Below are 26,659 nucleotides of genomic sequence, written 5' to 3' on the forward strand. Positions count from 1 at the left end.
TTTGCACAACAGATTGTGCAAAATATGCACAATATCTGCAAACCAAGAAGATATACAAGAATAATTAATACATGCTAAAAAGAACATGGACTGCTGTTTTCTTTGCCAAATGATTGCTTGTATATTTGTGCATAGGATAAAATCTCTTGGAAAGGGATGTCATGTGCATTTAAGTGAATGAGGAATTCCTTTGTCTGAGGTAGTTTGAGCACCCTAAAGAAATCACTGGATTTGAACATATATCAAAAGTCCATAAACTGGTTACTGACATCTTAAAAAAATCAGGAAAAGCGGTATAGAAATAAATATTTTATTTTATTATTATTTATTAAAACTGAAACTTCTTGGACAATGCAAACAGGACACATTTAAGATTATGTGGATTTCACTAGGAGAGAGCAGTGTACACACTGTACTCACTGAGTTCAACAGGGTGTAAGATTGCCTAACTTTCACAGCATAGCATCTACTGTATATTCTAGAATAAGATATTTCTTTGAGACAAGAACGTATTTCCACTAAACTCAAGAAGAGGAATTCAGAACATAAGGAAATGTTTGTGTAACAAAATGTATTGGCATTAGTTTTCTACCATTGTGATTATTACAGTTGGAACATAATGGATGTTGGTTCTAATTCCACCAAAATTCCAGGTTTATTTCTATATTATTTTTATATTGTGGAAGGATAAAATTTTCATGGTGCTGTGAAACACCTAAACCATTTTCTTAGAATTTAGTCATGGCCATAAGTGTTTGCTTATGAGTGTTTACACATTGCTGACCAAAATATCTCATGCATATCCAATTGTACATAAAGATTTGTAATGAAGACTGTCGTTCCAGTCTCCTGTTATTTCTATGGAAGCATTTCTATCAGAGTTCCCTTAGATTTTTGCATGAAAATTTCCAGTCACTATGTTTTATTCCCCGTGTTACATAACATATAGGAATTTTTCTGTGTTAACAAACACAGGGATTATTTCATTAATTACCTTCCACTGCATAATCCTATATGTATATTTACCCCAGAGGACAGGACCAAAATTCAAAATGACCTTAATAGACTAGAAAGCTGGGCCAAAACTAACAAAATGAATTTCAACACTGAGAAATGTAAGGTACTGTACTTAGGCAGAAAAAATGAAATGCACAAATATAGGATGAGGGACAATGAGACTACATGTGAAAGGGATCTAGGAGTCCTAATATACCACAAGTTGAACATGAGTCAACAGTGTGAAGTGGCAGCTTGAAAAGCCAATGTGATTTTAGGCTATGTCAATTGAAGTATAGTGTCTATCTAGATGAAAAGAAGTTATAGTGCCACTCTCTTCTGCTTTGGTCAGGCCTTACCTAAAAACTGTGTCCAATTCAGGGCACCACAATTCAAAAAGGATATTGACAAGCTGGAGTCTGTCCAGAAGGGGACCAAAATGGTTCCCTTCTGGTCTGGAAACCATAAAGCCCTATAAGAAGAGACCTAGGGAGCTGGGTATGTTTAGACTGGAGAAGAGAAGGTTAAAAGGTGATATGATATCCATGTTTAAGTATTTGAAGGGGTGTCATGTTGAGGATGGAGCAATGCAGCTCCAGAGAATAGGACCTGGAGCAATGGATGCAAACTATAGGGAAGGATTTTCCACCTAAACTATGAGGAACCTATTGATAGTAAGAGCTGTTTGACAGTGGAACACACTCCCTCAGGGAGTGGTGGAGGCTTCTTCTTTGGAGGGTTTTAAGTAGAGGCTGGATGTCCATCTGTTAGGAGTGCTTTGATTTGTGTTTCTGGATGGCAGAAGGGCATTACTCCTGACAGATGGACATCCAGCCTCTAACACTTGAAACATTCACTTCCTCCTCAGAGCAGGATTTTCCCTCCTTTCATGAAATTGCCTTTGGGTAGCCTTCCTGGGCAAAGTCACACACTCTCAGCCTCTTTGAAAGGCCATGGCAAACCACCTCTGAAGAAGTACATAGGGAGATCTTTGAGACTCACTAAAAGAAAGAAATTGATGGCAGGAGCTCTCCTAGACTTGAAGTCTACTTCCTCATAATATGTAGTGTATTGTATACTGTAGTATATTTAGGTACAGCCATGTCAGTTTGTGGAGATGTTGTAGCGCCTTTGAGGCTGACTGAAAGAAGTTGGCGGCAGGAGCTTCTTTCCTAGACTTCAATCTACTTCTTGAGATGCATTTAGTGGAGTGGAAACCAGGGACAGAGATATCTATGCCATTGGTATGTGAGGATGTCAATTTAAATTCGAAATCCTTTGGGTATGGCTTTCCACTCCACAAAATGCATCTGAGGAAGTAGACTTTAAGTCTAGGAAAGAAGCTCCTGCTGCCAACCTCTTTCGTTCAGTGAGTTTCAAGGGTGCTTCAAGATCTCTCTACAGACTAACATGGCTATATCTAAATATACTACAGTATACAGGATACTAAATATTATCTCAGGATTGGACTTTATGTCTAGGAAAGCTCCTGCTGCCAACTTCTTCCTTTCAGTGAGTCTCAAAGGTGCTAAAAGATCTCACTACATACTGATTCCACAGACTAACACTGCTGTATCTTTGAATGCCTGCCTGCCTCCCTTCCCTCCTTTTCCCACAGTTCCTTTAAGCCTGCGGCCTGGGAGTTTGTGCCACACCCAAGATGGACGCCTCAAGCGTCCATACCACCCCCAAGATGGCCGCCTCGCCTTGCTTGAATGCGTTCCACCCCTAAAATGGCCGCCTCAGTTGTTTTGAGCCGTAGGCCTCGGGAGTCCATGCCACTCCCAAGATGGCCGCCTCAGGAGCCCATTCCACCCTCAAGTGGATTATAGATTATTGATTATATTAAACCCAGAATTTTTAACCAGAAATGAGCAGGGGAGACCAAGGAGCTCGACTGGAAAGGAAACATAGTTTATTTTCAGCTGCAGCATTGTTCCTAGTAGGAAATTCATATTCCAAATTCTGGGGCCAGAATTCCTCAGTGAGCACTAGTGGGCCTTCTTGGGAGTCCGTGCCACCCCCAAGATGGCCGCCCCGTCTCTGTTCCTTTGACTGCGGGCCTTGGGGAATGCGTTCCACCCCCAATATGGCCGCCGGCGCCTCCGTTCCTCTAAAACGTGGGCCTCGGGAGTCCGTGCCACTCCCAAGATGGCCGCCTCGAGAGCCCGTGCCACCCCCAAGATGGCCGCCGCCACCATTTTGTTCCTCCTCCTTCGCGGGTTGGTTGCCGCCGCTGCTGCGGTCGCGCAGTGATGAGCGCATCCTCCCTCCTTGCCACGTCTCTTCAGGGCAGGCGACGCAGCCGTCGCGGCGACGACAGCGAGAGGGAAGCGAGGAGGAGGAGGAGGCAGTCGGGAGGGACGCGCCGCGCCCCCTCCTCAGCCTGGAGGGCTCCTGGGCCCCGGCCCTGGCGAGAGCAGGAGCAGCCCCCGCTGATGGTGCGGCTGAGGAGGCGGTGAGTGAGGGAACTGGGGCCCACGGCGGCTGAGCAGCCCCAGGGGCGCCTCCATTTTGTGTGTGGAGCCCCCCGGCCCTGGCTGGCCTCCCCACACTCCCCAGGGGCGCCCTGGCTTTGTAGGGCCACTCAGGCTCCCTTCAGGCTCAGCCTTTGTTCAGGGAACGGAAACACATGTGAAGAGCAAGGCAGATCACACGCCCAGCCTCTCAGCATTCACTCAGCAGAGCCCTTGCCTGGTTGGGGGCTTCTGCAGGAGACCCCAGGAACAGAGACCCCACCTCAAGATGAGGAGGAACCTCCTGGCAGTAAGGGTCGAGTGCAGTCTTCCTCCTTGGAGGTCTTCCAGCAGAGGCTGGGTGGCCATTTGCCACAAGGGATGCTTTGATGGGGAGTTCCTGCATGGCAGAATAGGGTTGGACAGAATGTCAGTTGGGCTTATTCCAACTTTAGTATTCTGTGATTCTCTAAGGATGGAGACTGGCTCACAAACAACACAGATAGCTTGCTGTTTAAACCAAAGGCCTGTTATAGACTGCCAACATAAAGCCGCTCCAGCTTTCTTTGGAGGTATGCTATTTAAATGATGCCTGGGTCCTATGAGTCCGGAGGTTGCGCCAAAGCCACACTCCATTCCTAAGCACTGGAGTGCAGCTTTGGTGCAGCTTCTGGATTCTTAGGACCCATGCATCATTTAAACAGCATACCTCCAAAGAGACCCAAAGCAGCTTTATTTTGGCAGTCTGTAACAGGCCATAGTTTACTAATGACTTTACATAAATACATAGACTCAGCAGGTATCATAATCTAGCTAATGAGTACATAGAGAGATCTTCTTGCAGCACCTTTGAGACTGACTGGAAGAAAGGAGTTGGCAGCAGGAGCTTCCCTAGGCATCAGTCTACTCCCTCAGATGCATTTGGTGATGATGATGTAGAGAGATCTTGTAGCACCTTTCATACCAACTGGAAGAAAGAAGTTAGCATGAGCTTTCTTAGGCTTAAAGTCTACTTCCTAAGATAATATTTAGTATACTGTACACAGTAATATACTATAATGTACTGTAGTATATTTAGATATAGCTGTGTTAGTCTGTAGAATCAATATGCAGTGAGATCTTGCAGCAGCTTTGAGACTAGCTGGAAGAAAGAAGCTGGCAGCAGGAGCTTCCATAGACTTCAGTCTACTCCCTCAGATGCAGTTGGATATAATGATGATGATGATGGTGATGATGATAACAGTGTAGGGAGATCTAGTAGGACCTTTGAGACTCACTGAAAGAAAGAAAAGTGGGCAGCATAAGCATTCATAGGTGCCTTACAGACAGCCCTATGGGGCACCCTCGTGACGTGCGAGGGGCGGCACATCCAGATGCCCCCTGCACATGACGAGGGCGTCAAATGGCAGCGTCCTGTACACACGGGCGCCACCATTTTGACGTGACGGAACCTAGCGTCCGCACGTCCCTGCGTCATTGTGATGCTGCAAGTGCGCCATTGGCGCACTGCGGCATCACAATCGCGCCACAAAAAGAACCCGCTTTTTGCAGGTTCTTTTTGCTGCGTGAGGGAGCTGCGCGGTTTGTCCGCTATGGCTCCCTCGCGCAGCAAACCAGGGGACTGGGAGACCATCCTTTTTGAATGGTCTGTCCTGTGTCATAGACATCAATATACTTCCTCATGCGTTTAGTAGAGTGGAAGGCCAGGGACAGACATATATATGCCATTGGTATGTGAGAATGTCAATTTAGATTCGAAATCCTTTGGGTATGGCTTTCCACTCCACAAAATGCATCTGAGGAAGTAGACTGAAGTCTATGAAAGCTTATGCTGCCAACGTCTTTCTTCCAGCTAGTCTCAAAGGTGCCACAAGGTCTCTCCATATCCTGACTCCACAGACTAACATGGCTATATCTTTGAATTCTAGTGAATGAGTAGTTCGGGTAAAGAAGGAATCTTTATCTCACCGTCTTTCCAAAGAAAGTTGAAAAAGGAGGAAGATGGGGAGCCCAGCGCTTCAGGAGAAAATCTTTTTTGTGTGAGAGAGAACTTCCCAAAAAGTCACTGCCCTGTGATTCAGTAGGAGCAAATGGGATGTTTGCATTGAGGGGAGAGACAACAGGATTTGCATCTATCTATCTAAGGAGGGGGAGAGAGAATGCGAAATCCTTCCAATAGGTTTGATTGTGAGATTATGATTCTGGAGACCTGGGTTCGAATCTCAGTTCGGCCATGGAAACCCTTCAACAAGTCACTCTCAGCCTCAGAGGGAGGCCATGGCAAATCCCCCTGAAGAAATCTGCCAAGGAAGACCCATGCTAGGGTTCCCTTAGGGTCCCCAGAGGTCGGAAAGGGCTTGAAAGCACACAACAAAAAGCATCTGAGGAAGTAGTAGACTGAAATCTAGGAAGGCTCATGCTGCCAGCTCCTTTCTTTCATTTAGTCTCAAAGGTGCCACTAGATCTCTCTACAAACAACAACTTGTGTATGTGTATAATATGCATGCATATATTGGAAAAGACACACTCTGAGCCTCAGGGGAAGTCAATGTCAAACCTCCTCTGAAGAAACATAGCCAAGAAAACTCCATGATATGGTGGCCATAAGTTGGCAGTGAGTCAACACACAACAACAACAAATGTGTGTATGTATATAATGCATACATGACCTTAGGCAAGTCACACACTTTCAGCCTCAGAGTAAGGTAAGGGCAAAACACCTCTGAACAAATCTTGCTAAGAAAAGCCCATGATAAGTTCATGGCCTTAGGGTCACCATCAATTGGAAATGACTTGAAGGCATTCAAAACACGTGGCTGCCTTTGTTCCCAATCACTTTCTCTTTTTCTCTCTTTTAGCTGCTTTTTAACCAACAACTTTTTCTTCATTAGGAGAAATGGAATAATCACATGTAGGAATTAGGGTGCCCTCCCCCAATAGAGAAATCCTTGGATTGGGGAGAGGAGACTAGGGGGAATAATCATATGTGTTTGATGGATCTTATTCAGAATCAGGCCATGGAGTCTAATTCAGACTTCTTTATCTCTCTCTCTCTCATAAGCCCTACCTTGCAAAACTTGGTCCCATGCTTGAAATCCATGCTTGAAAATGTCCAGAGGTTTCTTTGTTATAAAACCTTGACTTTTTAAGGCGCTTAGTAGCAGGTGGATGGGGCTTTCAGGTTTTACTATCTGTTTAAAAAGTGTGAGTATCTACTGCCTAGGATACTTTCCTGTGTATATATATTGTCAGACCTCCATGTTTGTGGCTTTGACTTTTACAGATTTGATTATTCATGGATTCAATTAATATGTTCTCTCTAAGAATCTCTGTGGCCCGGTACATACAGGCCTTTTAGACGCCTTCATTATGTGCCCACATGCCCCGCAACCCTTGCATGTGACGAGGGCGTAACAATGGCGGCGCCCTGTATACATGGGCACCACCATTGTTACATAAGTGCCACGCGGCAGCTCCACAGTGCTGCGCGGCACTTACGTAACAAGTGTACCAGTGGTGCACTTGTTATGCCACCGCCTCGGCTTCAAAGGAACCCGCTTTTTGCAGGTTCTTTTTCCGCCGTCGGGAAGCCTTTTTGGGCAGTCTGTACCATGCCTAAGTCCTCCAGCACAAATCTGTGGTCAGCTTTCACCAAATGTCACACTGGAGGATCCAGAGATCCCCACAGAGAACACTCTTAAAGCATTGCTATTCCATTTTAACTGCTCTGATGGTTCTCCTGTTGCATTTTGGAATAGGTGTTCCAGCACAATACCCCAGAGGAGAAGATCAAAATTCAAAATGGCCTTAATAGATTAGAAAACTGGGCCAAAACTAACAAAATGAACATGAACAGGGAGAAATGTAAGGTAGTGCACCTGGGCAGAAAAAAATGAAATGAAATGATATAGGATGGGGGACACCTGGCTTAACAAGAGTACATGTGAAAGGGATCTAGGAGTAGACCACAAGTTGAATGTGAGTCAACAGTGTGGGTGCTGCAGCTAAAAAAGCCAATGTGATCAAGAGAAGTAAAAGTGTCAACTCTATTTTGCTTTCACCTGGAATGATACTGTGTTGTCCAGTTATGGGCACCACAATTCAAAAAGGATTTTGACAAGCTGGAGCATGTCCAAAGGAAGGAGGGCAGCTAGAATTGTGAAGGGTCTGGAAATCATAAAGCCCTATGAGGGGAGGTTTAGGGAGCTGGATATGTTTAGCCTGCAGGAGAGAAGGTTAAGAGGTGACATGATAGCACTCTAAATATTTGAAGGAATGTTGTATTGATCATGGAGCAAGCTTGTTTTCTGCTGCTCCAGAGAGTGGAACATGGAACAATGGATTGTGAGTTCCTGCATGGCTGGAGGTTGGACAGGATGGCCCGTGTAGTCATTTCCAGATCTGTGAGTCTGTGATCCTAAGATACTGACCTTAGAGTTGCACTACAGGGCCTAGAGTTCCTAGGGAGGTGCTCTCAGGTAAAAACAAATAGACCTTTTTATTATTATTTGAGGTTTTTCCAATTTTGTGGGGTTTCTGTGCCTCTAACCCCAGCGAATGTGGCGGGCCCACTGTGTATGGAAGTAAGTCCCAGAGAATTCATGGGTAGTATTTCATTTGTTTCTGAGTAAACATACCTCTCTACGTTTTGTCTATCCATCAGCTAAGTACCAGGAATTGTTACTTTCCTGTTAGAGGTGGAACTTAAAGCAATGGTTCCCAACCTGTGGGTTGGGACCCCTTTGGGGGTCGAATGACCCTTTCACAAGGGTCGCCTAAGACCATCGGAAAACGCATATTTGCATATAGCAATGAAATAATTTTATGGCTGGGGTTTCACCACAACATGAGAAACTATGGCCTGTTACAGACTGCCAAAATAAAGCTGCTTCGGGTTTCTTTGGAGGTATGCTGTTTAAATGATGCATGCATCCTAAGAATCCAGAAGCTGCACCAAAGCTGCACTCCAGTGCTTAGGAATGGAGAGTGGCTTTGGCGCGACCACCAGACTCTTAGGACCAATGCATCATTTAAATAATATACCTCCAAAGAGACCCGAAGCAGCTTTATTTTGGCAGTCTGTAACAAGCTTATAATAAAGGGTCACGGCATTAAGAAGGTTGAGAACCACTGACTTAAAGAATAGATTCCAAATACTCCTTTGTGTCCACTGATGGGCCTCCAGGGAAAGGAGGCTTAGAAAATAGGTCTAGATTTCTGTTAATTGATCCTGATTTTAATGTATGTTTTAAACTGTTAATGTTTAATCTTGTTTTAGGGGAGGATGGGTTATGGGGATATTGGGTTGAATTGGATTTTATGTTGTAAAAGTGATAAAATTTTATTGATTGACTTTGCCAGAGAGGCGGGATATAAATAAAAATCAACATCCTTCCCAACTAGTGTAGACCCTGAGGCTTGATTGGAGCATTATCTTTGTTACTGTAGTTTGGCACACAAAAATGTGTGCCCTTTGGCTACTAACACTTATATATTTGCTAGCACTGGTTTTGTTTTGATGAAGTATTCCCAGAGTTTTCAGGAATTTGAGGCTTACTTTTCAGAACCTCAACAAAACTTAGAAACTGCCTGAACCTACCTTGAAACGCTAGTTTAAAATACACACGTTTTCCTACAAGTTATATCCAAATGCCACATTACCATCACAGCATTACCACCTAGAATTTGTCCATACTTTTACATTTGGTAATAATTTCTAACTGACAACTGGGGTGGTCAGAATAAAATAGTTCCAGGTTTGATTAAGGTTTGATTATTTAACATGAAAGCGATACGAAATTTGTTAGTGCTAGTTTAAATGAGAGGAGTGCTATCAACTGTTACAGGAAGTTGTATCTCAACTACTTTGTGGGCTTTGTAACGCAGGAAGCTGCAGGTGCATATTGGACTACAATAGGTTTGCCTTGGGTTTGATGTATTGATCTACATATTTATGTTCATGAGTAATGGGTATTTAATAATAAATCTCATTCTCAGAGTAACTTTATAATTTCAAGTAAGACCCCCCCCCCCCAAAAAAAAATAGTATACTAATTATTATGCTTAAAACAATTGAGGGTTTTTGTATGGAGAAACAGACATAATAAGCAGAAAGACTATTGATTGGAAACTTTACTCATGATGATATGGAAGGTTGTATAAAGAAGCTGTACTTCCTGAGTAGACATGCCTTAACATGCATTCAGAAGTTTCTTGAGATGAAGAGCCACCAAAGTTTTGTTCTTTCCTTTAGCTTCTTAATCATTTGTTCATTGAATGCATGGGTGCTCAGTTTATAGCATTCTGGAATTGGTGGGAAGCTGCCTCTCACATCCATTTTGAATTTGATAGTGTGAGGATTTTCACTGCTAATCCTTCAGACTGTGCATGCCCAGTTACATCCATTATAAGTACTGTGCACAGCACTTCAGTCTGGACTAAGATCCATTGTAGTCCAGTAGCCCTGTGGGATGTTGCATTGCTGCCCAATCCTGGACATAATCCAACTGGCAATATAAAAGTGTCTCTGCATGTGCGATAGGAATTTTTGCAGCAAGATTGGTAAGGGTGTGTAAAGTGCTGTTTACATTTCCTAGTAAGGAGCTGTTAAAATTGCTCAGACTAGTAGCAAGAGTGCCAGACATTCCTGCATAGTATCGATCGTACAGTATCCAGTGCCTTAGTTTTGCCATTAGGTATCTTGATACGCACTGTACATCTTTTTGAAACGAATGAGAGTTCTGAACCAGAATAAAAACAATGGCAAGAAGAGAGGAGCATAACACACGAGACCAAGAGCATATCTGGAAAATTAAGTTGTGAGCAAGGCAAATAAAAAATGATTGGACATTTAGCAGAATCAGAAGATGCAGTTCACACTAGCAGTACTTATGAACCCAGATTGTGTATTTATTTTTCATGCCATATATGGAACGAGAGATCCCACAGGTGCAAGCAGGTTTCAGGAAATGAAGAGGCACTAGGGATCATGGTATGTTCTTGTTTTCCCATATAGCACCGGCCCTTGGTTTGACTTTCCCTTTGGTTTCCCGGATTTTTTTGAATAGGTCTCTTGTTCTTCCCCTTTTGTTATTGTCTGCTGTTTCTCTGCATTGATCATTATATTAATTCTCCTTATCCTTGTGCACCAGACATTGTATGTTTGTATTCATGTTTCTGGTTTTGCTCCTATCTCCCTTTGCTTTTGCCTCTCTGCTCTCTTGTACTGCATGAAGTGCTTCATCTGTGATCCATTGTTAGCTCTCTTTCTCTTTGACCACTGTCAGTGCCTTCCTGGATCCTTCCTTGATGATGTCCTTGGCATCTGCCCACAATTCTTCAGGTTCTTGATCTATTATATATAATAGTGTGAATCTATTTCTTACATTGTCCGTGAATTAAGATGTCCATGTTTTGATATTATGATGGTTTTTGCTTTCTCCTTTGGTTGCTATAATCAGTTCTGTGCTACAAGTCAGCGCTTGGTCTGGTTTCAGCCTGAAGAATAGAGCTTCTCCATAATTTGCTTCAAATTATATAATCTATCTGATTTTTTTGTTGCCCATCTGGTGATGTGCATGTGCATAATCTCCATCTGGCTGTGTGAAGCAGGTATTTGCAGTCAGTAGGTCATTGGCCTCACAAAATTCTATTAGACGCTCTCCTGCTTTATTTCTTATACCTAGTCCGAATCTCCCTACCGTTTTTGATTATTCTTTGCTGCTGACTTTAGTCTTCCAGTCACCTTTGATTAGCTTGAAATCCTGTGTTGGTGTCTTGTCAGCTTGTTCCTGGACTGCATCACAGAATCTCTCAATTTCTTCTTCTGCATCTGTAGTTGGAGCATATACTTGGATTTTGGTAACGTTACACACATTGTCCATTGATAATAGAGTGTGCAAGGAAATTCCTATGAACATTCTCACACGCAGCTTTCTGTTGCGCCTTGATTTTTTCACCTCTTCAGCATTCTGATCTAGATGCAATGGCCTCTGGAAATGGAACAGGGATTGTTATAATATGCCATTGACAATTGTCTCTTGTCCAGAGTATAGATTCAGAATAATCAGATGCCGTGGAAGTCCCATTTCTTTTAGAACAAACCATAGTTTCCATAGAGTCATAAGGCAGAGTCTGCTAAACCATTGCGAGCTTAGAAAAGTCATCATAAGTTCACAGTCAACTTTAAGGAACACACATACACAGAGATGAAGAATTCTTCTGCTTAGATTTTAACTTTTAACTGATTCAATACTAGTTTCTAGGTCTGTGAGAAACAGTAATATATAATAATAACTATTACTATTATTGCTATATTATTATTATTATTACAATTATTGCTATTATTATAATTATTATTTTATTTCTTGCATGCATATATATGTATATGTATAATTCATGACAGGTAGCCATGCTCCCTTGAAGGTGTTTGTATTTTGGAGAAAGCGTTTAGGAATTTGCAAAGAAAGAAAAATCGCTGGCAAATGGATTGTTATAATTTGGTTTTATCTTCCTTTGGGTACAAACCTTCTGTTAGATGTACTGTATATGCATGAATGTGTAGTCAGTTCACCTGCTTAGATTAGCAAAAGGTCTTCATAGTACAGTGGTGCCTCGGGTTACGAAATTAATTCGTTCCGCGGCCGCTTTCGTAACCCGAAAAGCCTTCGTAAGCCGAATTGCCATAGGCGCTAATGGGGAAAAGCCGCGTTTCGTGCGAAAAAGCGCCGAAAAGCACCAAAAATTTTCTTCGTAACCCGAAAAAACATTCGTAACCCGGAACAATTATTTCCAATGGGATTTTTTCGTATCCCGAAAATTTCGTAACCTGGGTATTTCGTATCCCGAGGTACCACTGTATTTATTTGTTTATTTGGAGTATTTCTATCCCACTCTTCAGCCATAAAGGCTCTCAGGGCAGCATCCAGATTGTTAATTTGACAGTTCCCTGTCCTCAGGCTTATAGTCTAAAAAGACACAAGAAGAAGGATGGTGTTTTCCTTCCTTGTTACTTCCCATTTCCAAATTGCTTTCACCATAGGAAAAGCTGCCAAAGTGGACAAAAGAGGAGGCAGAGAAAATCCCTCCTTACTCAGCCACTTCTTGGTTTATGATCTCCCAGTCAGCAGTGGCTCTTCTTGACTTAAATTGGTTGTTGGACCTACTTTTACACACATTTGCCTGTAGTGGGCATTTCTATATAGTCTAAATATTCCTTACACATATGGATGAGATGTCATAGAATTTAAATGGGCACTTTGGCTGGCCCAACACAGACTGTCATGAGGAGCAGTCTTCTTTTCTCAGTGTAGTGGGGCCGAAGTCCCATTGGTTCCTGATGTGCCAATCTTTGCCTGTTTTCCTCTAATAAAAACTAAGCATACTTTCCTTAAGCAGCTTATTCTGTGCATATAAGTAGGCATAGTAGCATAAATTGATACTTGTAGGTGTACCTACGTTGGTAGTGAATATAGGCCTTGTACAGACAGGCCAAAATAAAGCTGCTTCGGGTCACTTTGGAGGTATGTTGTTTAAATGACACATGCATCTTAAGAGTCCGGAAGCCACACCAAAGCCACACAGCTTTGGCGTAGCTTCCGGACTCTTAGGACGCATGCCTCATTTAAACAGCATACCTCCAAAGTGACCCGAAGCAGCTTTATTTTGGCCTGTCTGTATGGGGCCATAGTTTCAAAGTCCATAGATAGCCAATATCTTTGGAAGGGCCAGCCTAAACGAATGTGAAAAATTATGGGTCGATTAGCGTTGAGGTTGGAAAAAGGCATGATACTGAAACATAAGTTCTGTATAGTCCATATTTTAGTATCGACAGAGGTCCAAAACTCACTGCAGCAATAATCCAGTTTTGAGACCCTTTAACTGTCCTGACTCAATGCTAGGGAATTCTGGGAACTGTACTTTTGTGAGACATTTAGCCTTCTCTGTCAGACAGCTCTGATGCCAACATAAATTACAATTCTCAGGATTCCCTAGCACTGAACCTGGGCAGTTAAAGCGGTCTCAAACTGGATTATTGCTACAGTGTGGTTTTGACCTAAGAAAATCTCTATATTGTATGTAGATGATGCTGTACTTCTATCACAGACAAAAGTGGGACTGACTAGATTACTAAATGCATTTTCTGAATACAGTGGCCCTCCTTTCTAGCAGACCTGAGATCTTGGATATTCACGGAGGGGCGACCTCTGTTATTGGGGCACAAAAATGGAGGGCCAACTGTACTGTAAAAAACTAATTTCAAGTGAACTAGGATAAAACTAAAGTACTGGTTTTCCCCACGTGTTACAAATCCCCAACATATAGAATCATAGAATCATAGAGTTGGAAGAGAGCCCAAGGGCCATCCAGTCCAACCCCCTGCCATGCAAGCACATCAAGCATCCCGAAAAGATGGCCAGCCCGCCCTCCCCCCCTTGTGTTAAAGACCGCTAGGAAGGTCTTAAAGTTTTGTTACTTTTTTCACATCACAAGAGGAATTAATTGCCCCTTTATTGTTATTCTAACCCAGTTTTTTAGGTAAATTTCCTACTTGATGATTATTGGTCATATTAAAAACTGCAATTTTTAACACAGTTGCCACTAGAATAAGTTTAGTAGCTAAATTCTAAATTTGGAAATGGCACAATCTTATATTTACGCACACATTAAAAATAATTTAACAATCTTATTTGCATCTTAAGTCCTTTGATTTACCATGCTAAAAGAAATATTCCATCATCTAATTTATTTTATTTTTTTCCCGAAGAAGAAGGCTTCAAGGGAAAATGCTCTTTGTTTTAATGCAATGTTTAAGATATGTCCAATACAAAGTAGGAAAAAATATAGTTATTAGCAAGTTATTATGCTAGATCTTCTGTCTTCTGGAATATATTGTAGTATGTTATAATTGCCGTGGCCATTGCTTTAGATGCAACAAATTGTGACTTACACATCGTGAAGGAGTTCACGTACACCTCCCATTTCGAGAGCAAGGAGAACTGGTGCACTGGATTTCAAGCACCTTAACAGTAAACTTACATAGAATCAATATATTGACACATCTATTTGTTTTTCTTTTAAAATCAAAATTTCTAAAATCAAACCATTGCTTTTTGCATTGCTGAAACGTGAGTTGGTGAAAAAATGGCACATCAAAGTTCTCACAAAAAGTTTCCATCTATGCATTGGGGAAAGTAGAGAAAATGCAACACTAAAGTGCATAATAGACCACTATATGAACAAGTTTGGTAGAACGTTCTGTATTGTGGCTGGCAGCCCTTGCTAGTTTCAAAGTTGCACAACCCAAATATGCAGAGCAGGAAAAGAGCCTCATTCCAACTGAAGCTACAACCACAGTAGTTTTTGTTGTGAAACGTTGCTGTTATATGTTAGTTTAAAAGCCCCAATCTTGCCCAAAACACACGTGGCTGCCTGAAAGCAAGTCTTTTCTGTATCAAGAGCTGCACAGTTTTCACGGTAGGCTGCACAGTTCTCAAGAGGACCGAAAAACTGCAGTTTTGCTGAGGAAGCTGTGCAGCTTTTGTAACAAGCTGTGCCGTTTTCCATCAGTAGGTTGGGTGGAGTTCTTGAGTGTCTTAAATCTACGGGAAACAAAAAATATTCATTGGGCCTGTTACAGACGCCAAAATAAAGCTGCTTTCAAGTCACAGTGGAGGTATGGTGTTGCAATGATGCATGCATCCTAAGAGTCCAGAAGCCACACCAAAGCCATGTCCAGTCCTTAGGGCTGGAGTGTGGCTTTGGTGCGACTTCTGGACTCTTAACGCATGCATCATTGAAACACCATACCTCCACTGTGACTTGAAGCAGCTTTATTTTGGCTGTCTGTTAACAGGCCATTGTTCTCAACATGTATCAGAATCTTGGAGAAATTGAGATTTACTGTAAGAGGCATTTTAGGATTTTCTTCAATGTTCATCACCTGCACCCTTAATTGGATTTGTGCAGTTGACATTTGTGTTGAAGTGGAAAATCATAATTTTAATGTAGATCAGTAATAAGATAACCAATACAGTGGGTCCCTTGTTATTCGCTGGGGGGATTTGTTCCAGGAACATACACACACAGACACACGTGGGTAACAAAATCTGTAGATACTGCAGGTATCGTTAAATACAATGGCATGAGAAAAATAGTGCCCCTTATATAAAATGGAAAATCAAGTGTTTGCTATTTGGAATTTATAGTTTTTACAAAACATTTTCAAGCCAGGGATGGCTGAATCTTTGGATAAAAAAAATCCATGGATAAGGAGGGACAACTGTAATTATAGTTCCATACTTGATGCCATTCAGATTATAGTAGGTGTTTGTTTTGTGGTAAAAATCCTAAAATAGAAAGATTCCCAAATGGAATGCTAGGCATGAAAAGTTTGAAAGAAAATCAGCAAGATCTTTCACATATGCCTAAACGTGAAATCCTTCGCGTATTACCTGGGTCCTTACAAGGTTTTCAGCAACAATTTGATCATCTCTGCCTTATTGGCAAGTAGTAGTACTGGGAGTAGCACTTGGGTCATATCGTTTCTGTCTTTATTATCTTTCTTCCTGTTTCCACCAAAGGGAGTGTTGACACTGGATTCAAAGTGGTTTCCCTTATTCATAAGACTGGAAAGAGTGCTTCATAATCACTGCTGAACTTCAAACTCTCCCCAAAGTACCACGGCAAGGGCGCCTCCAGAGAGCTTCCTTCGTATCCAAAGGCCAGAAGACATACATTAATTATAATTAATTAACCTTTCAAGTTATAGTAATGGTTTGACATGGATTCCACGTGACCTCAAGCCCATTTTTGGGCTCTGGCAACCCACCCCTACTCCACCACCAACTGAATTAACATCAGCTCTAGCTGGGCGGCCAAAATTATCAGTAATGAATCCAGCAAAAGTTGGGAACCAGAAATATATATTTTCAAAGTGCAAATGCCACCAACCTTGTCCTCCTCATTCTCATTTCCTTCCAAAAACACTAGGCACACAGCCAAGATTTAGACTGTGATTCATTAACTTGTGATTGCAGATAGCAGTTTTGAATGACAGAAGAAAAAAACGCAACAACAAGAAAACTTAAAGAGAACAAAGTTTAGACTCTGACTTATTCTTATTTGGCAGAGTTTGTTTTAACGTTAAAATCCTGTTATCAAACCGTGTATTGTAATGTATAATTACAGGGCTCTTTCTGTACTATGAAGTTACCAGTCCAGTTGTTTCTTTAGAATCAGACATTATGGATAAAACATTCATTCATGTTACCAGGTTTAAAAATGAAGTAAATGGATTAGGCTTATACTATACAGTCGGTTCTCTTCTTATATACAGGATGATTTTTTATACACCGGGATTCAAGCATCCATGGGTTTGAAAATGTGTCCAAAAAAAAGTTAATAGAATTTCAACTAGAATCAAACCTTGTGATTTATTTTCCATGTTTTATATGAGGGGACAAAAACAAAAAAGACCAAGTTGTGCTCTTTCAATATATGATTAATGGGACTTGAGCATCTCACCGGATTTTTGTTATCCACGTGTGGGATCTGGGAACCAAAGCCCCCAGCTATTAACAAAGGTCCACTGTAACTTTTTCTAGGTTTGTAAAAATCAAGAACAAAGCACATTGACCTCTTGCTTATCCTGCTGGCCTTTTAAACCAATGTTTCCCAAGCTTTGGTCCTACAGATGGTTTGGACCTCAGCTCCCAGAATTTTTGATAGTTGGCCAAGCTAACTGGGGCATCTGGGATTTGAAGTCTTAAACACCCAGGGGACCAAAGTTTGGGAAACAGTGTTGTAGACAGTTGGTGTTTGTATCTTGAATATGTTTGGAACCAAAAAGAAGTTGCAAGGTTGATAGCAACATGGCTTGATAAATGATGTGTTAGTTAGGAAAGCTGGAACAATTTTCTTGTTGCCAGCAAGCTATGCATGTTTTCCAGACTGATGTTTGTGGGATATTTCCAGTACATTCTGTATATATGCCTGAACCTAAAGTAGGAAAGAACAAAATATTTAAAACACAGAGACATCTGATGGCAGAGATTGGGCAAGGTATTATTCTTATAGATTGTATACACATAATAATTAATAGCAATATGCTTTCAACTGCCAATCTCAGTGTCAGCAGTTCTTGCAAAGCTGCATCCATTTTCCAAAATGAAAAATGTCAAATGACACCAAAGGTATATTGGCCTCAACCACACCTCAGTCTCCAACATGCCAGTTCGTGGTTGACTTAGTGTCAACTTCAGAGTAAAAGAGTTGCATTTTGAGTCAGCCATTCAACGCAACCCCCTTGCTTCCCCACAGCCAGATTCCAAGGTTGTTAACCATGCCCTAAAGGCAGCACTGGAGGCTTATGCCGAGGCTTTGGCCAGGAAGGGATCAGTCTTCTCATATAATAGAGAGTACCATGGTCACTAGCAGGAAAACAGACATTAGGAAGAAGTTGTTGACAATAAGAGCTGTTTGACAGTGGAACACACTCCCTTGGAGAGTGGTGGAGTCTCCTTCTTTGGAGGTTTTTAAACAAAGAATGGATGGCCATCTATCAGGGATGCTTTGATTGTGAGTTCTTGCAAGGCAGAAGAGGGTTGCACTGGATGGTCCTTGTGGGGTCTCCCAACTCTATGATTCTGTGGCCAGGAATAGCATGACCACTTCCATAACCAGGAGCAGCATGGCCATTATTATCACCAGTTTCAATCTCTGTTCCCCCTTCCTTCAGGGGATGAAGCACTGCACAACTGCATTTTTTGTGGGGTTTTCGGGCTATGTGGCCATATTCTAGAAGAGTTTCTTCCTGACGTTTCGCCAGCATATGTGTGGCTGTCATCTTCAGATAATGCTTGCCTGGAAAGGAGTTGGGGATATATATACTGTGTGACCCTGGGAAGGCAGGAGTGCTGACGAAACATCAGGAAGAAACTCTTCTAGAACATGGCCACATAGTCAGAAAACCCCACAAAAAACTATGGATGCCGGCCATGAAAGCCTTTGACTCCACAACTGCAGTTGTTCAGCCCTTTGTTGGAGAGGTGACTCCCACCACCACCACCTCTCTCACCAAACAAAAGCCCCTTTGAGTAATGTCATCTGTGGAAAGTGAGCAAAAGCCTCACTTTGTAGTGTACCCTGGGAAAGATACACTATCTTTAAACAACTTTTGGAAGCCCAGGATACCTCTCAGTCTGGCTACAAGGGAGCCCCAGACGCATCTGCTAAGGATTTCTTATCAGTTTAGAGGGTTTCCACCCTCTCCAGTACCAAAAAGCCAAAAGAGAGCCATACATGTCCAGGTAATCCTTTATGCCTGAAGTACTTTCTACCTTTCACCTGTCCCAAGAACTCTTTCTGCTTTCCCCTTCACACCCACAAGAAACATTATGACACAGTTTGGATATGTACAGAGCACTAAAAATTTGTGTTTGTAGAACTAGGCCTTTCCATTGCTGTGACTCCTTGTTTGTGTCCTTTAATCCATCCTCATTTAGATGTAAGATTTCTCGCTCCATAATGGCCACATGGATCAAAGCATGCCATCTGTCGGGGATGCTTTGATTTGGATTTCCTGCATGGCAGGGGGTTGGACTGGATGGCCCTTGTGGTCTCTTCCAACTCTACAATTCTATGATTCTATACATTCCATGCATTCTTATGACATTGCCAAAATACTTCACCCATCTAATATCATGGCACACTCAACAAGGGCAGCTGCCTCATCAGCAGTGTTTTTCCACTAGCGCTCCAATCATGGCCATATGTAGGACAGTTTGTTGCATGGCAGGGAGTTAGATTTGATGACCCTTGAGGTCTCTTCCAGCTCTTTTCCATCTTCCATCATTATAGCCAAATTTCATTCAAAAAGCTGAAAGCAAAGAATACTACGTTTGAGAGAAGGGTGTAGCAAGAGATGGTTAAGATCAGGATGCTGTCATTTCCCTCAAGAAGCAAGTAAGGAGCTTGGGTATGTCCCAGTTATGTGGGTTCCTTCTTTCACCAGCCCAGAGAATGTGGTATTGGGTACTTGCCATGAAGGTGTATTCTGGGTTGTTGAGAGGAGGAATCCACCCCCTCCCATTGTGTCTGCTCATCTCCCTTTTTATCTGGAATGTGAAGGGTTCTTCCTTCCTTTCCTTCCTTCCTTTTCATTCTTTGCTAATTTCTGTCTGCTTTGCATTCAAGTTTGGCTCGTATGAAACTGGTCTCTAGGATGGCTGGAGGGAAAGAGTCAGCAAAGTCTGTTTGTTTTTGGCTATATAAAAGTACCGTGTGCAGTTCTGGACACCATAATTCAAAAAGGATGTTGGCAAGATGGAGCGTGTCCAGAGGAGGGCGACCAAAATGGTGAAGGGTCTGGAAACTATAAAGCCCTATGAGGGGAAGTTTAGGGAGCTGGATATGTTTAGCCTGCAGGAGAGAAGGTTAAGAGGTGACATGATAGCACTCTAAATATTTGAAGGAATGTTGTATTGATCATGGAGCAAACTTGTTTTCTGCTGCTCCAGAGAGTAGCACCTGGAGCAATGGATTCAAACTACAGGCAAAGAGATTCCACCTCAACATTAGGAAGACCTTCCCGACTGTAAGAGCTGTTTGACAATGAACTATCCTGTCGCAGTGTGTGATGAAATCTCCTTCTTTGGAGATTTTTAAACAGAGTTGGGGGTGCTTGGTTTGTGAGTTCCAGCATGGCAGGGGGTTGGACTAGATGGCCCTTATGGCCTCTTCCAGCTTTATGAGTCTATGGTTGCGAGACCTCGGTAGTTCTTCATGCCTGTTTCTGGGTGGTGAGAAACCCAAGTTGTGTGGATTCCTCCGCTCAACAACCAAAATGCACCTTCACAGTAAGTTTTTTGCAAAGGACTATAGTGGGTAGATTTCTCAGTGGATCATTTTTCTGCCGTTTCTCTATATTGCACTATAATGGATGTTTTTAATCATTAAATATTGATTTCTTTTAAGGTGCTTATACCGTATTAGAGAATAGACTGGATGTAAATGGTTTAAAATGAATATAATAATAATAATAATAATAATAATAATAATAATAATAATAAATCTCTTGCAGAATTTCTTTTCTCCATTACATGACTGTTACATTGTACATAATGAATATTCATAATTTCTACTAACAATTTCTAACAACGAAATCTGATGTCTAGGAGGACATAACTAGAAAAGCAGATTTATTCTAGTGAAGATTCATTTTTAACAAAGAACGTCTTATTAATACATAATATTAATGGATCCTTGGGGTTCTGTTCTAAAAAATATCTACACTTCTGGCTTTTTAATGCATTTCTGTTGTTTGTACAAGTTAGTCAGGGATGGCAGATGATAGTTAAAAAGCCAGGGCTCTTGACTTTTACTAATATGTCATCTATGTGTAGCTAGACACTTCTGGTCCACAACACACTGCAGATATAATCTAGTTTGAGACCACTTTAATTGCCCTGTTTCAGTGCTAGGGATCCTGGGGCATTATAGTTTATTGTGACACCAGAGCTGTTCCCAGAAATCCCTTGCATTGAGCCAGGGCAGTTAGTGGTTTCAAACTGAATTATTTGTGCAGTGTGTTTCACCCCACCCCACCCCTAATAAGCTCCTTGGCCTTGAGAGTTACACATGTAAAATACATTTGAAATCTGCTTTGTTTTTTGCGTGCCAAAGGCATAATTCTGTTAACTAATGTAATTTTTTCTCTTCTCACTTGTAGAGTTGGGAAGTCTACTAGGTTGTCACCAAGATTTCAGGGCAAAGGCTGCCAGAGGTGGAAGTGGTGGACTGGTTCCTGGTCATGCCCGGTGGAAGGAGGGGACCCAGCCGGCAGCAGCTAAGCCGTTCAGCTTTGCCTTCTCTCCAGACATTGGTTGGTGGGAACTGTGGCAACGGCACTGGTCTGAGAAACAGGTGATGTTAAAATGGGAACCAGGAATTGGGGTTTTATTGCCTGTCATAATCTGATAGAGCTTTGCATAACAGACTTTTGACTATTGATATTTTGTTCTTGTCTTCGGAGTTGGGGAGAACTTTTGCCTGGAGGTGTATTTGGCTCATGCTGTGTTTTTCAGTAGGCATTCCCGGTTTAGAATTTCATTATCAGTGTGTTCTTCCTAGGAAGTCGCAAAAAGCATTATGGCTACAAGAAAGAAACAAATGAGAATTAAATCATGCTAATAATTAGCACTTTATTTGTTCTTCCTGGGAGACCTAACTGTTAATCAGAACTTTGGCAGAGAATGTTTTCAGTTATGCTACTGGCCCTATTCTTCCGTGTGATCTTTGAAAATATCCTAAATACTTCCTTGTACATACGTCTTCTCGCAACCAGAATATGGGCCGTGCAGAGATAAACATATTGGTCCCATGCTTTTGGGATAGTTGTAAGGCTCATAGCATTTTACTTGAATGTTCATTAGCTAAGAAAAACTATGCTGCAGTGGCTGCACTGTGAACTAAAGTCAGTTTTCACTTCTTATGAGCTCATTAACTGATCTGAGTCAGCTCATCCTCTCTCAATCTCATATTTGCATTGTAGAGAGGATAGGTTTAGAGAGTTGTTCTAAGTTTCTCTTAGGATGATTTTATTTACGCTATAGCAACATTTGAAAACAATGGCAGGAGTTACTGATGTGTGTTTTTGTTTTCAGGAATGGTAGTGCTATCAGCCTCTCAGCTCCTCCTATCACAGCCTTGATTACTCCAGAGCCTGTGCGACACTGCCGAATCCCAGAGCTGCCGGTAGACGGAAATCTTCTGTTTGAGTTCCTCTTTTTCATCTATCTGCTGGTAGCCCTTTTTATTCAGTATATTAATATCTACAAGACTGTCTGGTGGTATCCATACAACCATCCTGCTTCCTGCACATCACTGGTGAGTGTTTCTTACTGGTCACGTGTCCTTACAGTTTATTTAGTCCAGAGATGCACATTATGTCTGACATGAACAAACTGAGCCACATCACCAGCCATCACTAAATAGTTCCTGTAGTTATACAGGAAAGAAAATTGGAGCTGAGAGAAATGCAATCCCATATTTTCTGTAGACTCTGTGTATTTATACTGTATGTTGTTTGTAGCCTTTGAAACTAAGAAATGGCAGTCCATACTGCAACACACTCTACCCTGCATCCTAATGCCTCAAAGCATAGTTCTACAGTAACCTCTGCTCTCTCTACTTCTCCAGTTTACATTATCCTGTTTTCTAAACTTGGGTTTTCAAATTGTCTTGAATTATTTGTGCCAAGTGCTGCAGTTGTGGCAGAGAAGAGAGTGTAGAATCAAGGAAGGTGAGAATAAAGTTATGTAAGAATGACTGGGCATTTTTAGAATTGAAAACTCTGCAAATCTTCAGGAAACAATGCTATCTACCATGCTAATCTATGCAGCCATAATGCTGCTGCTGCTGCAGCTGATGCTGCTGCAAATCATTGTTTTTATAAAAGAAAGTGTTGGGTCAAATGCTGCATGCTGGGCCTTGCACCCACATGAAACAAAATAGGAAAGTGATGGAATAAGGGATGGAAACAAATTAATTTATTTTAGCACAAGCTTTTTTGGATATCAATGCACTTATGAAAGTTCATGCTAAATCAGTAGCAAAGAAGTATGTATCCTCCATTCACCCTGCTCTTTTCATTTAATGCTGTAACTACAAAGCTATCTTTTTGAGCACTGTTACATGGAAAGAACCTCTTATTACAGGTTTGCACTTCAGTAGAGATTTGATTCTAATGGTGAATTCTCAATTTTGCATATAGGTCCCAAGTAATTCACCAAATTGAGAACTGTATTTAATATTTTTAAGCAAAACGTAATATTTGACACCCAGGCAGTACATTTTCTATGGCAAATAAAGCTAAGTCCTGTGACTTTTAATACAGTGAAGTTGGAGTTGCTGCATTTCTCTTCTCTCTTACTGATGGTACATTGAAATATTGGAATCCTGTATGTAAAATTAACACCTCTAAATCTTAACTAGACTTCCTTGCCCGGGGGGGGGGGGGGCACTACATGCTTCTGTTATGGGGAACTTTCCTTGAGGACTATGGAGCTGTACAGACCGCCTCGAAAGGGCAGCCTGCAGCCACTCATTTTTGCCCCACACGGAGGCTGCAACAATCAAACGGTGGGTTCTTTTTGTGCTGTGCATGTGGCTCCATTGCCGTCCTCGCACACACTGATGACGTACATGTGGCATGGCACAGTTTAGACAGTGCGCCATGTGTATGTCATCATGGTGGCCCCCGTGTGGATGGCGCTGTAGAGCTCAGGAGCATACAGACGCTCCACTCTTCCGAGCCCTAAAATCGTCCCCAGGGCAGTGCTTTGCACCAGTCTGTATCAGGCCTTTGTTTCTGCTGTAATTGCTGTAAATTGCTGAAATGTTCTTTCTGGAAGTACAGGGTGAGAGGGACAAAACCGGGTCAGGGGGGAAGAAGAGGTGTCCCATATGTATCATAGCATTCATATGTTCTTTGCCTCTCCATCTGAATGGAGAGTGAAGATATCCATCCTTTACATATGAATGGAAATGGTAGACTCAGAATGCTTCCTGGGCACTTGTTCTGAGTGTATTGTAGGGTTTCTTACAACACAGTTTCTTTTTCATTTTTTCAAGAACTTGGCACTAAATCAGTAGGTGAACAGAGAGTTTCATTGGGTAGTAAAATTCTGGCTTTCCTTTCCAGTCATTTATAGATTTTTAAAATTCATTTAGAGCATTTATACCCCAAAAAGACTCCCAGAGTGTCTAATATATTGTGAATTAGACAATTCAGTGCCCTCAGGCTTACAGTCTAATAAGATACAACATACAAGGAAAAGGCAGTAGGGGAGATGATGAAGTGAAAGGGATCTAGGAGTCCAAGTAAGCCATAAGTTGAACATGAGTCAACAGTTCGATGCGGCAGCTAACAAGGCCAATAGGATTTTAGGCTGCATCAATAGAAGTATAGTGTCTAGATCAAGGGAAGTAATAGTGCCACTGTATTCTGCCTCACCTGGAATACTGTGTCCAGTTCTGGGCACCACAATTAAAAAAGGACATTGAGAAACTGGAGCGTGTCCAAAGGAGGGCGACTAAAATGGTGAAGGGTCTGGAAACCATGCCCTATGAGGAAAATCTTAGGGAGCTGGGGATGTTTAGCCTGGAGAAGAGAAGGTTAAGAGGTGATATGATAGCCCTGTTTAAATATTTGCAGGGATGTCATATTGAGGAGGGAGCAAGCTTGTTTTCTGCTGCTCCAGAGACTAGAATGTGGAACAATGGATGCAAGCTCCAGGAAAAGAGATTCCACCTCAACATTAGGAGGAACTTCCTGACAGTAAGGGCTGTTCTACAGTGGAACACACTCCCTTGGAGAGTGGTATAGTCTCCTTCCTTGGGGGTCTTTAAACAGAGGCTGGATGGCCACCTGCCAGGGATGCTTTGATTGAGAGTTCCTGCATGGCAGAATGGGGTTAGACTGGATGGCCCTTGTGGTCTCTTCTAACTTTATGATTCTATGCTTCTAAGTTCAGCAGATGCTGGTTGCTCTTCTCTCCCTCAGAGGCCAGAGCCTCCAAGCTTCTGTATCAATCTGACTCAATTCATGGTGTTGGGGAGAGTGTTTCTGTGGATTTCTGCAAGGCATCTCCACTGGAGGAGTTCAGTAGAGGTGACTACTGGCCTTGCTGTACATTCTTTTTATCAGATATTATAAAAAGATGTTATTTGTCTTACTTAAAATATCCTTTGGATGATTCCTACATGTGGTTTTGCATCTGTAAGGTTTTGGGCGAGGAGGGGTCCATTCTTGGAATTGTTGCCAATATCTTTTTTGCTCCAGGCTGTGGTACTTTTAAACATGCCCTACAATAACTGCCCCAAGGGAGAAAGATGATACAGTGGTGCCCCGGGTTACGAAATTAATTCGTTCCGCTGCCACTTTCGTAACCCGAAAGGCTTTCACAAGCCGAAAAGCCATAGGCGCTAATGGGGAAAAGCCGCGATTTCGTGCGAAAAAGCGCCGAAAAGCACCAAATTTTTTTTCGTAACCCGAAATAACCTTCGTAACCCGGAACAGTTTTTTTCAATGGATTTTTTTCGTAACCCGGAAATTTCGTAAGGCGGCGCATTCGTATCCCGGGGTACCACTGTACTGAATTCCAATTGGTTCCCCTTAGGAACGTTCTTTTTCATGGGTCATCCTAATCAGGTCATTCTCTCCCTTGTCATAAGCCCCATACCCAGGCTACATTTTTCTTCAAGAGGAGTAAATTGATTCCCTATGTTTCAAAGTGTATGCAGATTGAAGAAGTTCACTCTGTGTTTTGTGTTTGGGTTATTGAGCAAATTTTGCTGCAGTGTCATAGAATCATAGAGTTGGAAGAGATCCTCTTAATATTGAGGTGGAATCTCTTTTCCTGTAGCCTACATCCGTTGTTTCGAGTCCTATTCTCTGGAGCAGCAGAAAACGGTGAGAGTTGTAGTGTCAGATTAGGTGATTGAAACTTTCCTTCCTGGCCCCAGAGGTGGGACTTCTGCTAGATGCTCTCCTTACATTGAGGGATGGAAAACCATATGTAAGTACAGAATGGCTGTATTATTTGTAGGTGTCAAATGTACACACACACACCCTCTGTCTGGAATAGTGCACTTAATCTCTCCATTTCTCTTCCCTAGTTATGTGGCAGGTATGGAATGATCCACAGTGCATCTCAATTCTTCTCTGTAGGGACTCCAATGTTTCTGCTATTTCAGCACAGCACTTCCTGCCTTTGTAGCCTTTCCTTTCACCGTGGTGAATCCCTTTTTCTTTTTACATTTTAGAACTTCCACCTCATTGATTACCATCTGGCAGCATTTATCACAGTGATGCTCGCGCGGAGGCTGGTATGGGCCCTCATCTCTGAGGTAAGATTTTAGCAGATACTACACCCAAATTAATAATCTCAATTTAAAGTGTGTGTGATGTGGTGTGTGTACACACCCATATGCATGTGCATGCATGCATTTGCAGTGCATGAAAATAACCATGTTCTGTTTTGGCCCACTCACCTTGGCCCAGTGTTTCTCAAATAGTGGGGCGGGCCCCCCAGGGGGGGCGCGAGGCTCCATAAAGGGGGGTGCGAAGCTCTGTTATGCAGAGGTGTACTTATAACAATTTTATAGACAAATGATACTATTTACAGTCGCGCGGGGGCGTGAAATGT

The 26,659-nt window shown here is 42.1% G+C and overlaps 1 protein-coding gene across 2 annotated transcripts in view; it reads left to right on the forward strand.

Moving 5' to 3' along the window:
- The first annotated feature begins 3,250 nt into the window (after positions 1 to 3,250).
- The window catches only part of TMEM39A (transmembrane protein 39A), a 39,443-nt gene continuing 16,034 nt past the window's right edge, over positions 3,251 to 26,659 (forward strand). Inside the window, exons 1-4 of one of the 2 annotated variants that reach the window (XM_042449577.1) lie at positions 3,251 to 3,454; positions 21,181 to 21,374; positions 22,115 to 22,337; positions 26,277 to 26,360. In XM_042449577.1, coding sequence (XP_042305511.1) covers positions 21,262 to 21,374; positions 22,115 to 22,337; positions 26,277 to 26,360 — 420 coding nt within the window. In that variant the 5' untranslated portion in view covers positions 3,251 to 3,454; positions 21,181 to 21,261. The remainder of the gene's footprint in view (positions 3,455 to 21,180; positions 21,375 to 22,114; positions 22,338 to 26,276; positions 26,361 to 26,659) is intronic. The other variant, XM_042449578.1, reaches the window with a different exon arrangement.

Source organism: Sceloporus undulatus, chromosome 2 (genome assembly GCF_019175285.1).
Source record: "Sceloporus undulatus isolate JIND9_A2432 ecotype Alabama chromosome 2, SceUnd_v1.1, whole genome shotgun sequence".
NCBI lineage: Eukaryota > Metazoa > Chordata > Lepidosauria > Squamata > Phrynosomatidae > Sceloporus > Sceloporus undulatus.